At 35.1% G+C, this 15,487-nt stretch overlaps 1 protein-coding gene across 2 annotated transcripts in view; it reads right to left on the bottom strand.

Moving 5' to 3' along the window:
- The window catches only part of LOC126967942 (muscle-specific protein 300 kDa), a 118,559-nt gene that overhangs the window by 28,139 nt on the left and 74,933 nt on the right, over positions 1-15,487 (bottom strand). For both annotated transcript variants that reach the window (XM_050812650.1, XM_050812651.1), the window contains exons 16-28: positions 15,384-15,458; positions 11,304-15,031; positions 11,049-11,226; positions 10,763-10,948; positions 10,334-10,681; positions 8,314-8,574; positions 7,752-8,222; positions 6,361-7,659; positions 5,337-5,510; positions 4,139-4,237; positions 3,732-3,969; positions 3,322-3,656; positions 764-3,214 (exon numbers count right to left, since the gene is read on the bottom strand). In XM_050812650.1, the coding sequence (XP_050668607.1) occupies positions 764-3,214; positions 3,322-3,656; positions 3,732-3,969; positions 4,139-4,237; positions 5,337-5,510; positions 6,361-7,659; positions 7,752-8,222; positions 8,314-8,574; positions 10,334-10,681; positions 10,763-10,948; positions 11,049-11,226; positions 11,304-15,031; positions 15,384-15,458 (9,843 nt within the window). The remainder of the gene's footprint in view (positions 1-763; positions 3,215-3,321; positions 3,657-3,731; positions 3,970-4,138; positions 4,238-5,336; positions 5,511-6,360; positions 7,660-7,751; positions 8,223-8,313; positions 8,575-10,333; positions 10,682-10,762; positions 10,949-11,048; positions 11,227-11,303; positions 15,032-15,383; positions 15,459-15,487) is intronic.

The raw sequence follows: 15,487 nt of genomic DNA on the forward strand, positions 1-15,487 counted from the left end.
CAATTAGTATGTAATACTTCTTTAATCTTAGATAAGGATTTTTTATAGCAAAGAAGGACAAATGAGCGTACGGGTCACCTGGTGTTAAGTGGTCACCGCCACTCACATTCTTTTGCAACAACAAAGCCGGCCTTTAAGGAACGTTTACGCGCTTTTTTTGAAGGTACCCATGTCGTATCGTACCGAAAACACCGCACAAGGAAGCTGATTCCACAGCTTTGTATTACGTAGAAGAGAGTAACTTGAAAACCGCACTGTAAAGGAACGCTCATCCAGATGGTGGAGTCGAGCAGTAGGTCACCGACAATTCGAGAGCTGTGCGTTCAAATCGTTAGAGCTCATATCAGGGTGCGCCAGACCAGAGATGACAGCAATACTCCATATGTGGCCGGACCTGTGCTTTGTGGAGCTCTAGAATGAGGGCCGGCTTGAAGTATTGCCGTGCTCTATTTATGACGCCCAGCTTCTCCGAAGCCAATTTGGCTTTGCCCTGCAGATGGCCGTGGAATTGACTCTCGAGATTTCGAGAGTCAGTATTTCGATACCACGGTTATGGCCTATTTAAGTATTTTACAGGTATCTAATATAAATTACGTCCACTGCGTCAACAAAAACGTGCAGTCGCTATACTCAATACATAATGGATATAATGAAATAATTCTCCAAAAAGTTATTAGTGAAACAATTTCTAACTGAAATTTAACTGCTATCATTGTTATTGATAGTGATCCTATTATTAAAAATAAAATAAATAAGAACTTACCTCAAGATCATTCTTGGCATGGTTTAACTTCTCTAAATGTAGCCGGAGCTCGTCAACGGATATAAATTGAGAATCATCCACTTCATTCTTGTCCAATATTCCCCTTATCTTCTCAATGAGCTGACAGAAGTCCTTCCAGATTTCTAAATCTTGTTCCAACTGCGCTTGTCTAGACTTAGCCGAGTTCAGAGTGTTCTTTAAAAGCTGAGTATGTTTCTGATGCTCTTTAGATAATTCTTCTTGTTCTGAAGGTGTTAATGATGGCCAAATTTTATCTACAATATCCTGAATTTTTTTCCCAACTAATTCCTTCATTTCAGGCTCCGAAGAGTTAAAGAAGGACTTATGTTCATCCAAATCAGCTTCAATATTTTCGAAGTCCGTTCCATTTTTTCCCATTGTAAGACGTACTTCAGCTTCATTAACCCAGATATTAAGCTTCTCAACCATCTGTGCATATTGTTGTCTGTATTTTTTATTGTCTTTTAAATGTTTCTCTCTGTTTGCTAATTCATTGGGTAACGTTGTTTTGAGTGAATTTCCATCAGATATCATTTCAAGTAGTGTACCAGGTATGCCATCTTCGTTCTTAATAGTTTCAGTTATTGCAGTCACTTTGTCCAAATGGGACTGAACGTTTTTCGCTAATGTTACATGTTCTGCGAGTTTCTTATCTACACTGGAAACATCTCTACTAAGTAGTGGCCGTGAATGGACGATTGCTTCATTATCATGTAACCATTGTAATATTTCAGATAAATCTGCTGCCAGCTTTTTATGTTCAGCCGCTGCTCTTTCATGCTCTTGTCTTTTAGATTCAACTGTTCTTCTTAATGTTAGAAGTTTTTGTTTCAGTGATTGTAATAACTCCGTTATATTGTTTCTGTCTATGACAGTTCCTTCTGCTGCTATTTGTTGTCCCTTATCGGTTGCAGTTGCTAACAACGCTTCGCATCCTTGAATTTTCAAAATAATATCGTCATACCGTTTTATCTTGTCATCTAAAGAATCACTTGATTTTTCAATTTCGGATGTGAGGTCAGTATGCTTAGCAATAAAGTCTTCTATTTCTTTCACGAGTGCAAAGAAGTGTTCACGAAGTAATAGGTGTTGTTTGAGTCTAGATATTTGTTCTTCAATGGTGTTCATCAAATCATCTTGTTTTGCAAGGATATCCTGTAAGTCATGCAAATTTCCGCCTTGCAGTTCATTCAGCATTGTTTTGTTTTTCTTTAAGTCATCTAATATGGATTCATAAGCATGTATAATTGGTAGAACATCTTCGACTTTACTACCAATGGGCTTATTAAGTGCTTTTATTTTATTTTGAATCTCATGGAGGAACTCCAAGGCAGCTGCAATTTTGGCAGCAGCATCTTTGTATTCCTGAATAAGTTTGGTTAAAATATTCTTTTTATCTTTAATAACAGCACTTATTCTTGCAAATCTATCATATATTACGTTCACTTGCTCTTTAAGTTGTAACTTATTTGAATCAGACAAGGAAACCATTATATCCTTAGATTTGTCCTTAATTTTGCTAATATCTTTATCAATTGCTTCTGATTCTTTATAAAGTTTTTCAAATTTAAGTAATTGTTCTTCTAGCAATTGAAGTGTTGTTGTGCGTAGTTCGGGAGTAGCTGCAACCTCAGCTTCATTTAACCAAGCCTGACATTTTGAAACATCTGAATCAAATTCGTTCCTTTTTTGTAATAACTTGTTAAGGCCTACTAGTTTATCATCAATGTCAACCTTTGCAGTTGTATACATTTTATTAAGTTCATCGAGCAAATTTTGAAGCTTAGCTCGATTTTCATTTGAACAATCTTTTGATACAGAATTGCCTTGCCGTACAACTTCATTAAGTATGTTATTCTGGAAATCAACGAGATCATTTTGAATTTTTTTGTGTTCTGCTATATCTTTTTCTACCTTATTAGTTTCTAATGGTACTGGTCCTCCTAATTTTTTAATTTCTGTTAGTTTTGTTTTTAGCCATTTCCGAGCTTTTTCGATATCACTTTCTAGCTTCTTTCTTATTTCAATACAGCCACCAAGCCTTTCGATTTCTTGTTTTATAAGTGTAGCTAGCTGCTTCTGTTTTAATGACAATTCAGACAGCTCTGATTCTAATTGGATTTGCTCCGATGGTTCAAGTTCTGACTGAATATTGCTTACTTTTTTATCTAATGAATCTATTACTGTCTTTTTACCATCAGTTTCTTTAAGAAGACTGGCCATTTTTTTCTGTTTTTCTTTTACGGATTTGCTGTCATAGCCCAAAGTTTCAGGGTGTTGTATATCATCAATTTGCTTTTGCATCCATTTGTTTTGAGTAGCAACTTCAGTTTTAGTTCCATCGATTGCATTATAAGTTATTTCAAGCATTTGCACTTTTCTTTGAATGCGCTTGGTTATGTCATTATATCTTCTTTCTATAGATTTCATCTAAAACAAAGTTATGAAACATATATAGAAAATATATCAAAAAGTGACTTACCTAGTTTATTTACAAACGAAAACTTTTATTGAAAAAGAGCAGCAATTCAATATACCTGTTCTTCCACTTGCTGAGACTCGAGGTTGCTAACAATATCAATAACTTTTGCACCAATATCTTTCATAGTTTCAACTTTGTTGTTTCCTGCTTGTTCGAACTCTGATGCAAGTTCCTTGATTGCATTCAACTTTTGAGGGCAAGGTAGGCCGGATCCCTTATCTGCTAGACACATCTTTTTCAATACTGTATCAAACCAATCATGAATTTCTTGACATCTGTGCCGGAAGTCATCGATGACGCCTTGATTATTTTTTTCTCGCTCAATAGCTTGAACAATTAATTTTTCAAGATCGTTCAAATCATCCTCCAAATTGATCTCATCTTCTAGACCTAAAAATTATAGAGACGTAATTAAACTTAACCCTACGCTAAAAATGTATAATATATTGGAAATAATTAATTTACCATCCGTAGGAATTTCAGCTAGTAATCTGTTTCTCTTCTCAGCAACCGATGACAGTGCATCGTTCATGGCTGCTATATCTTGTTTTGCTGCATCGGGACGGAGCTTGGATGGATTAGTGAGCCAATCATTTGCCAAACTTTTCTGGATATTGACCCAGTCCTGAATCTCCAATAGTTGTTTCATTGATTCTTCCATTGCTTGGACTGATTCTCGCAATGTTTCTAAGCTGCTTTGAACCTGATAGACATAAAGGAAGCAAATTTAATTATTTTTATAGTTAAAGTATTGTGTCAATGTAATATTTACATGAAATAGCCCAAGTAAAATAATTATAATAATAAATAAAAGGATCTGTAAATGATAAATAAATTCGTTATTTTCTTGATGTGTTAGGTAAAAGCCTTACCCTCTTTTCGAAGGAATCTAATTTCTCAGCAAACTCGGGTGTTTCGACATTCTTTAGCAAAACATCAACTCGTGCGCTGCTCACCTCACTTATGTGTTTCTACAGAAAAATCGTGCATGACACAACAAACAGTGCTTGTTAGTGCGGATTATCCTATTATACTCGTGAAACCAGTTGGTTATAGACAATTTTTCATCAGATAAATAGAGTCTACATTGACAAAAATATATTGTCAATAAATTATTGTAAAGTTCAGTTCTTATGGTGTCACGTGTATAATGTTATATTGCTTAACATTCATTATTTTTATAAAATGCACAACAGGTGTTTGAAACTCAAGCAGTGCATTACTATTATAATCCAGCTCAGTCTAATAAATCTGAATATATCATAAAACTTGTAATAAATATAAACGTATTTATAAAATTAGAGCGCGTTAAATTTTTATTGGACTGAAGCTAAATGTAAATATTTTATCAAAGATGAAACATGGAAAGTGATTCGATTACATAAATAATTTTAACTTTGATAAAATCTTTGTTTACCAGGTGCAAAAACACATTGCCAACGAAAGCGTTGTTATTTCTCTAGCTACGTTACTATCTACAACTTTTTTATTATTTACAAAATGTATTATATTATTTCTTACTCATGACGCTTATAATTCTCGTTGGTTCTGTTCTTTTTCGGACCTGGCAATCTTAACGTAAAATTTTATTGCAGTTTTGTTCATTAAGTAACCGAATATAAAATATTCACTGTATGCATTATTCCATACATATTTATCTTTATAAATTACTAATTCATTAAAAATAGTCATATCTTAACAATACTAAGGACATTAATAATTATTATGTATAATAATTAGATTTGTTGTTACTCTTAAGTCGTATTAATTAAAATTGTTACTTGAATAACAAATTTGACTCTAATTTTATTTCGTTATTTTTTTAATGATATAATTTTAAAGATAAACATAAAAATTTACAGACTTATAGTTTTGTAGGCAGGGTATTATAAAATTAGTATCGTTGGAAATAACAAATATGCAATACATAATTTAAGTAAATTACTTCCATGTATTTTTTTTGTCAACAATGATTTTTTTCAAACAGGTTTTAAGGCAAAGAAGCGCATACTGTTATGACAAGGAATTTAGTAAATCTGCAGCCAGAATGGAAGCCACAGCTCTGAGTACCTGGTCTATAAGGTCTTCAAGTCGTGCTCTAACGTGGAGCTCTCTAGGAGGAATCGGAAGTGGTGCGCTATCTGCGGGTGATGATGGACGGGAAACTGAGGCAGCTGCTGCGCTACAGGCCGCGACCGCTGCCGATAAGCGACTCTTTTCCGTTTGGAGTCGATTATGAAGTGTCTGAAATAAAAGTTAAAACCTCCTCATTGCTACCAAATTTTGGGCCTCACCAATGCAAACAACATTATAGTTAGATAATTCAAATGATAAGAATGTCTTAAAGGTTTGGGCTTTTAATTCATATTAATAAAAATAATAATTATGAGTTATATTATGTAAATTTAAACAAAATAGTCCAATTGTAAGTAAATTAGTTTAGACATTCAGTATAATATACTAGATGAACAATCTTTTTTTGTTATTTGGCTCTACCAAATAACAAAAAAAGACTTCTCGTTACAGGCATGACGATGATGCTCGCTTAATGCCACTGCTTGTGGCGGCGACGTGTGGCGGGTCGTTCCCTTCCCTAAAAATGGTCGAGGGAAGCGATGGCTGGTTGTGGACCAGTCAGTATGGACGTCATGCTCGTGAACGGGTGCTACTTATGGTTTAGGCTTGTGGCTTACTTATTAATTTACATTTTTTTCACTTACTCGTGCAAGGCATTTAGTATTTGACGTTTGATTTTTTTTGTTGCATTTTTTTGCATATTATATTGTAATTGAAAGTATTTGTAAATTTAATTGAAAATAGTATTAGTTATCAAATAACATTATAAACACCAAGACGTGAAGAAAAATGCGTTGTGATGTGTGTGTGATGGATAATCATAGCACCATGTTCATATTAAATTTTTATCAATATGTACGAAAAATCTCTAAAAATCTAGTGTTTTGTATTTTGTCTGGCAACAAATAAATCTATTTTTTAACGATCGCTATTGTACTATAAGAGTGGGCCACAGCAAAACGTGGCTGGGATTTATTAGTATAAAAGTAGCTTCAATTACATAGATTCGCAAACTCACCCTAGCCTTCTCAAGCAGATCTCGCCCGTGTGTCAGTCCATCAACCGGTACGTCTAACTCTGTAATAGCAGGCTCACATTCATCCAAATTATTCAGTATACTCTCCAACGTATCCTCATATTCTTTGAATTTTGCAAGTCCTTCTCTAAGACGCCGTTCGATTTGTAACGCAGTTGCCAACAAACTCTTGTGACTGTCGTTTACATTTTTAAGTTGTTTATTAACCGTTTCTCTAATTGATGGTGTTGTAGCTTCATACTTTTCAATTTGCGCACGGCCTTTTGCTTCTAATTGATCAAGAGTAGATTGATACTTTTGTATGTCATCCAGTAAAACTGCATGTTGAGCAAGTTGTTCTTCAGTTTGTTCCCTGTTAGAAATGTACAGCGAATTATGAGCCATAAGTTGAAATGATACTTGTAACAACCATTTTTCGGTATCTTGTAGAGACTGATAATATTGATTATAGTCTTTTATTTCAGCTTCGAGGTCCGCTTTCTTAGCAGCACATTTTGCACGCAACAGTTCACATTTCTTTTCAATATCTGCTACAGCTTCCTTAACAGCTGGTTTTCTAGCCCAACTACTCAACTCCGCTGCTTCACATTTAATACGATCTAACTCCGGTACTTTGTTATTTATTCCTTCCTCTACATGTTTGTATTTTTCAAGTAATGTTTTCATTTCTCCAAGTTCACCACCAGTAGACGGAACATTATCAATATTAAGCGTAGTCTCTTCAATCCATTTATTTATTTTTCCTTTAGAATCTTCAAAGTCTTCCCATTTACCAATAGCTGCTTTCAACTGAGCAGTAATTGAGTTCAAATCAATCTTAAGTTGATCCCAACTTTCTTGTAGTACAGTCACGTCATTTCTCAAAGAATCTTGCTCTTCAGGAGGAGTATTATTAAGTGCTTTCTTAAACGCTTCTTGTAAAATTACGAGTAAATGATGTCCTTCTGTCATCCTGTTAGTGACAAGCTTCACAGTTTCTAATTTATCCTTCATAGTGTCAATATCACCCACACCGATTGAATCATGAACTGTCCCATGAGCTGTTTCAAGCCATTTTTGTAAATCTTCTTTGGCTTTAATAAATTCTGTGTGGTCAGAAAGGTTCTTCTCTCCATTTGAAACCAAGCTCTGAATTCTCGTTAACAATGTAGTATATTCTGTTTGCAAATTTACGGTTTTGTCTCTGACCCAGGTACAAGCACTCTGTTCCATTAGATTTTCACATCTATCATTGAGTTCTTCCAATACGTGTTTGTAGGCAAGTGCTTCCGATAATAGATCCTGTAAAATATTTTTTTATTTAGCTATTCTATATTTACCTACCAATTTAAATATTATCTAAGTATATAATATAAAAGACTTTTTATACTTACACGACACTTTGCTAAGTACTCGGGCGTAATTTTGTCTTCTTTTTGTACATTATTCAATTTAGCTTTGAAATCTTTTACCCATTTACTCATTTTTTCTGAAGTTTCTGTGTAGTCAGACCATGCAGATAAACATTTCTCAAGCATTTTTTTCGTATCCTTACAAATTTGCTGTAAGTTCTCCCATTCTATATTTAGTTGTTTAATTTCCAGATTTATATTGTCCTTTCCTTCATTTCCTGTTGTTTCCATCACAGATTCACTGAGCGATGCCGCTTTCTCTAGTAAAGCGGAACCCTTGGGTAACGAATTTATTATTTTATTTACTTTCTTAAGTTTCTTTATTACTTCTTCTTTCTCACCATGAGAATCAGCACATTGTTGAATCTCAATTTTGCAATTTCTAATCCAATCATAGAAACGGTCGTAGGATTCTTTGAATTGTATATGTGAATTAACGTAATCCTCAAGTTTCTGAAAAAAATGTTATGAGTTGAACACAGTTTTTAAAATTAATGAAACAATGCACTTAAAATTAAATTTATTAAATAATAAAAGTTCCAACCGTTATCATATCATTAACAGCAACTTGAACATCATCGTATCTTTGTAGAGTGTTATCGAATTCTTTGGTTCTGAGAGATGCATCTTCATCTACTTTTTCCTTTAATTTGTTAACAAGATCTTTGTGCGAGTCAACATCTCTTTTAAATGTTCTGAATTTTTCTAATTTTGCTTTTTTCTCTGACAGATCATTCAGGAGTGAATCATCTGATTGTATTTTTTTGTCAGTATCATCTAGCCACTCCTGAAGCACTTTATGAACCTAGAATTATAAATTATAAAAATTAACTACAAAACAGTAACTACTAAGTTTATAAATTCACAATTGGAAAAGTGATTATGTGTTAAACCAAGCTCAAGACACGTAATACGAACAAGCAGCGCGTACACCTAGGGCTTACGCGATTTTTGTAAGTTCCCTCGCGTAGGGAAGTTCGTCCCATAGTAAAAGTTGTACGTGGCAGACTGTTCCTTATAACATCACTAGAGAGGACACCACATATCTAGGTGGTAAGGATAATATCCAAGTTCGTGGAGTGTCGTGAAAAGGTGGAATTCAGCCGCAGGAATCAGGTTAAACAACTCTCAATATAGAAGATACACAATAAAGCAACGTCTCAAAGCAACATTAAGTGTTCCAGCCATACACAGTACAGTGGATCCCCGACAGTTCAGGCAGGTCTGCGTTGGACGAAACTTGAATAGTTCAAGCTGACACTGGGGTGCACAGACCAGAGAAGGGAGCAATATTCCACATGTGGCCGGACCTGTACTTTTCTGAGCGCTAGAATGTGTCAGCTTCAAATATTCATCGTCATCATCATTTCAGCCGGAAGACGACCACTACTGGACAAGACCTCCCCCAAATATCGACATAACGATTGGTCCTGCGCTGCCCTCATCCAACCCACTCCGGCGATCTTGACCAGATCGTCGGTCCATCTTGTGAGGGGCCTGCAAACACTACGCCTTCCGGTACGTGGTCGTCATTCGAGGACCTTACTGCCCCAACGGCCATCTGTCCACCGAGCTATGTGCCCTACCCACTGTCACGTCAGTTTCGCAATCATTTGGGCTATATCGGTGACTTTGGTTCTCCTGCGGATCTCCTCATTTCTGATTCGATCTCGCAGGGATATTGAAATATTACCGTGCTCTATTTATGACCCCCAGTTTATTCAAAGCCAATTTGGCTTTGCCTTCCAGGTGACTGCGAAATTGACAATCGCTCGAGATTTCGAGACCTAATAGCATTCCGATACTAGGCATGCCGTGGAAGAGCGATGGTACGACAAATTGATTTTTTTTTGTGGTAAACGCGCAAACTTGACTCTTCTGGGGCTTACATTGCACTAGGTTCATTTTACCGCATTCTGCGACCTTCTAAAGAGAGGACTCATCAGGAGACACGAATTAATGGTCGCTGATTTCGCGAGAGAGACCCGCACGGCTTGTGTATGTAACATCTCCAGTACTGCCATCCGCATAGTTTAGTTTAGTTTAACATAGAGTGGATTCCCCTAATTTTGCAAAACTCCATATAAAGCGTGGAGCTCGGGGAGGCGGTTGTGTTGTTGCCTCGTTTGTCATCAGAAACACACAGTTGTGTGCCCTTACCAGAATAAATTGGGTGGTCTGAGCAAGAATGCTCGGGGTTGGATTACCGGTCTCAGGGCTCGGAGCTGGTATCTTCCTGGGGTAAAATCTCTTAGGACCGCTATCATTATATGGTGTAAGGAGGTGGGATGGTTGGTGGCCGGTTCTCATCACTAAACAGCGTGAAACTGTTATGTTTACTAGCCGGATTTCCAAAGCAAAGGTGGTACTTAATGCGGATTATTGTTTCCCGTTTTTGCTGTCATTATACGACAGCAACGTGTCTCTCCCACATTGAAAAGCCCTTAGTTAACTTTTAACGACAGCTTTGAGCCTAAGACCCCTTTATTCTTTTAAGCTCTGGGGAAACACAGAGCAAATAAAAACGGTTTGTTTACTAATATAACAATAATTTTCCTTCATACCTTCATGATATCATCGAATTGAGCAGCTCTACTTGTCAGTTTGTTACGAACATCTTGTAGTTCCGCTATGAGCTTGTCGAATTCTTGTTTTAAGTTATCTGTATCTTCTTGAATCTTAGCTGCACCACTTTGTTCTGTGTTCATGATGACTTTCTCTTTTAATTCCAGTAAATATCTTAATTTATTCTGTCCCTGTTCAAGCGACTGACGCAAAAGTTTCACAGTGTTTAATTTATTATTAACTTCTTGAAGGGTATTTGGTATTTCTGCACATTGATTTAATTTCTCCCGAGTTCTATCCAACCAATCTTGACATTCGCTATAAAGAGCATTATGTTGTTGATGTTCCTGAAATAATAAAATAAACAAAGGACAGTAACAAACAGTTAAGTGCTAGAGATCACACAAAAAACTTTATTATGAAATTACCTGATAGTGTAGCTCCAAACGTTTCATTACTTCTTTAGCTAATGAAAGCAATGCATTATATTTTGTTGTAAGCTGAGTGATGCCATTGGAGATTCTTGTATCAGCGCATGTCTCTAATAATGTTTGGGCACGCATGTTAAGTTTATCTAATTCTCCTTGCCAATCAAATAATGTTTGCAAGTGACCCTGGTAAAATACGGTTTATATTAAAAAATATATTCATCAGATTAATATTCGTATTTTACAGTAAAAAATAAGAGTGGATTCCATTATAATATTAACTTACTTGGAACTCTTCCAGCACAATTTTCTTTTGTTCAAGATTATTTTGTAATTTATTAAATGATTGGACTAATTGTTCAGTTTTGGATAACCATTCTAAGGCTTCCTTATAATGTTCTTCATATTCAGTCCATTTAACGATACCGCCTTCAACAAGAGCCTTGGTGTTGTTCAATTGTTCACTAAATAGAATAAGAAATATTTAATAATTTAAAGTATTCAACCTTAGCTTGTTTATGATAATAATTAAAAAACTTACACGTATGAGTCATATTCTTCTTGCAAAAGGGCTACTTCTTCTTCGATTTCCTCACGATCTTCGTCATCAGCAAGTCCACAAGAAATCTCTCCCAACTCTAGAGCCTTTTGTAATTTTATTTGTCCTTCAGGTAATTCACTTTCCAACACCTTTAACTGGGATATTTTACTACCCAACGATTCTTTGTCACCTGTTGCATCTGAACATTTTCCAAGTCTTTCTCTTGCAGCTCTTATCCATTGAACAAAGTCTGTTCCGGCATCAATAAAGGCTTGGTGTTGTTCCACAGTTTCTTTTTGTTTTTCATATAAATCTTTTGCTTGCTTCGACAAGTTTTCATATTTACTTGTTATTTCTGATGCTGGCGCTTGTTGCATTAATTCTGAAGCCTTTGAAGTTACTGACTGAATCATTGGTTCAAAAGAAACAATATCTTGAACGATATTATTTGTTTGTCGTAAAGTTGCTTTTCTTTCACCTAGACTTAGGCCTGTTGTAAGACCAGCAAGTCGATCTTGTCCTTTTTTTGATTTGGCAATTTTGAGCTCACATACTTCTTGTAATTTTGCTTCCCTGTCAGAGATCCACTGTTGAAGTTGTGAGTAACTAGAACTATAATCAGCCCATTGCAACAATGCAGTTTCAAGATGTACTTTTGCTGTATTCATTTTCTTGACAAGACGATCCCAATCATTTTGCAGTTCTTTGATTTCTGTATTAATTTTATCCTTACCATCGGATCTCGTATTACGTAATACTTTCTCACCACTGTTAATTGTGGCATGAACTAGATTCTGTCCTTCTTCGCGACGTTTCATTAGATCTTCAATTTGTTCTAATCGTTTTTGTAGTGCATCTTTACTACTATTACCACCAGTCTCACTTCCATTTCGCGTTACATCCCAAGCTTCATCAATCCATTTTTTAGTTTTTGAATAGTTATTATCGTACGCCTGATGTTGATCGTAATTGGTTTCAACTTTCTTGAGAACATCATTTGCCATATTGACAAGTACTTGATATCTTGAGTTTAAGTGCCTTAGCTGATTATTAACGTAGGTGTCTAAATGTGATGCTAAGAGACCCGAAGCGGAAGCATTGAAACTTTCAATGTCAAATTTACCTTTTTGCAGTTGATCAACAATTTCTTTTACTTCGTTAACTTGGCTTCCTTTTTCTTTTGATGTTCCGAGCAATGTTACTTTTTGATTTTTTATCAATATTTCCTTTTGCTGTAACCAGTCCGAAATTCTTTCATACTCATCTTTGTACTCTCTCCATTGATTAACTACGTCCTCTAATTGGCTCTTTTGTTGTTTGATCTCATTGAACAGATGGTCAAAACTTTCTTTCAAAGCTTTCATTTCATTTTTGATAATGATTTGTCCATCTAGTGACGTACTTGCAAGAACAACTTCACCAGTGTGCTGTAAATGCTCTAATAGAAGCTCACCTTGAGCTTGTTTATTGATAAGTGCATCAAGAGGCGCAACAGAATTTTCAATTGCTAGTTTGTCACTTAAGGGCTTGGATTTTAGTGAAGGAACTTTTTCTCTCGCTCTTGTCAGCCATTGTATTAACTCGTCATGAGCCTCCTTATACAATCTGTGGTCTTTGCACTGTTCTTCACGGTCTGTTAATAGTTTCTTAATTTTGTCATACAACACTTCAAACTTACTTAATGTTTCTTGGGCTTTTGAAGCTACTTGATTTTGTTGTCCACTAACAACCATTTCATTTGCTTTAAATTTTAAATTATCTACTTCCAAACGATCACAACGAGCTTTTTCTTCGACCTCCTTAAGTTTTTCCAATTGATTTCTCTTATCAGAAATTGATGATTCAAATGGTGTTAGCTCTTCTAACATAGTTTCTAACCAGATATTACTTTTTTCTATTTGCTGGATTTGCTCCAAAAATCCAGCCCATTTTGTTACGGAATCATCTAGCAAGTTTTTTGTTTCGATCATTCGCGATAAAAGGGCAGTCCATTGTTCTTGCAGACTAACTAAAGAATTGTTTATGGCTTCGTGCCCGGATGGGGCGGTATTAGCCATAACGTTTTGCGCTAGTTCTACTAATGATTGGACTTTTGTATAACCTTCATCTTTGGTGAGCAATAAGTTTTGTATTAATACCAGCTTAGTTTCCAAGTCATCTTGAGAACAGGAACCAAGATCAGAGCAAAAGTCTAATTTATCTCTCAATTCCTCGATCCACTGTGAACATTCTGTCACTTTAGTAGCAAACTCTTGGTGTGTTTTAACATAATGTTGCCATCTTTGGGCCAAGTCTTTAACTTTCTGACATAGTCCCTGATATTTCACAGTCAAATCAGATATTTGTGAGCCACGAGAGCCAAGGACTCCTGTGTACAATTGTTGCGCTCTTTCAGTAATATTGTCAATTTCCAACTCCTTAGCTCGTACTTCACCTTGAAGCTCTTGAAATTTATTGTACTGTTCTTGTTTTTCTTGTAAAGTGGCTTTTAAATCAACAGCATGAATCTGATTGTCTGTATTCCTAATCCAAGCCAAGCACTGATCTTTCATATCTTCATATTCATTCCACTGCTGAATTTTATTTTCAAGGGACTCTATATTCTTACTTATATATGATACCAAACCCTCCCATTCTTGATGAGATGCATCGATTTGGTTTCTGATATTCGTTTGTCCATTAGTTATTGTGCCAGGTAAAACTTTTTCACCTATAGTACGTATTTTGTCGATCCTGTTTTTCTCCTCTGGTAAATTTATTTGCAATGATTTTAATTTTTCACAATTACTGCTCAATGAAACTCTTTCAAGATTCACATCACCCCAAAGTTGCGCTGTATTATGAGTTGCCTCTACCCATTCTTGTAATTCCATTACAGCTTTAGTGTATTGTTGGTGATTGTTGACAATAGCTTCATATTGTTCAACAAATGACTTTGCTCTCTTAAGAATTGTTTCATGCCTCTTCTCCAAAGTTTTTATATCTTTTTTCATATCCTCTGATATATCTGGTAAATTTTCTGAGTTTATCAATATTTCAGATATATCTTGTTGATGTGAAAGAGCATCTTGAAGATAATCTCTGTAAACGTTTAACTGATTTCTTTTTTCATCTAAAGTTGCTTTCAGTTGTATTTCTTTGGGTAGATTTCGTTCAGCTTGTGATAACCAATCCTTAACATTTTTGAGTTTTTCCTCAAACGAGGACCACTTACTCATATCAGAGTCCAAATCTCTTTCTACCTTTGATATATTATCGTAAAGACCATCCACGGCTTGCTGTATGTCTTGTAATTGAGTTTCAATAATTTCTCTTCCTTCTGGCGAGGTCGATGGATAAAGTTTCTCACCTAATTCAAATGTATTGTTGACAAGAAGAGTAGCATTTCGACGTTGGCTTAAAAGATCATTAATACATTCACGTTTTATGTTTATTCCTTCAGGCGTACTTGATGAATCCTTTTTACATTCATCGAACTTGTATTGAGCCGCTTTTATCCAATCAAGACACTGGTTGTATTTATCTAAATAACCATTATGGTCATTCACCGCTTGTTGACATTTTTTAACTAATTCTTTAGCAGTTGAGTTTATTGATTGAAAACGTGATGTCATTTGCTGAAGATTCATCGTTATTCTTGTATCATGACAATTTTCAATGAGTTCACTAAATTCATCGCTAACCTTATCAACATCATTTTCGGCCTTCTTTAGGTTGGCTAATATAGCCTGTAAAATCGATTTATAATAAATTAGATAAAGGTCAACAATATAATATAATATTTTAGCGTATTAGTATATTTAATGTGAGCTAAACATTATTGTGTTACTAACATTTTTTTTTTCATTTTATTTAAAATTATAAACATCTACTACTACCGTTTTATTCAAAATTAGTATGAAAAAGAGACAGTTTAAGTTTTCTATAGACTGTTAGAATTTTTTAAGATAATTATGTTAAAATTAATAAGAAATAGCAATTCGTTGCACGAGTTTATATTTTTGGCTTATTCTATGATAGTGTTTATTACAATACTCTACAGTAAATTAGATGTTTACAAAAAATCTCTTTTGGCCTTACTTCGTCCAAGGATTCACCCATTTTAATAACAGCAATCAAATCACTGTCATGAATTTCAATCACTTTATTTAAATCCTGTTTAAAATATTATAGAATAATTAGAT

Source organism: Leptidea sinapis, chromosome 14, assembly GCF_905404315.1.
Source record: "Leptidea sinapis chromosome 14, ilLepSina1.1, whole genome shotgun sequence".
Lineage (NCBI taxonomy): Eukaryota > Metazoa > Arthropoda > Insecta > Lepidoptera > Pieridae > Leptidea > Leptidea sinapis.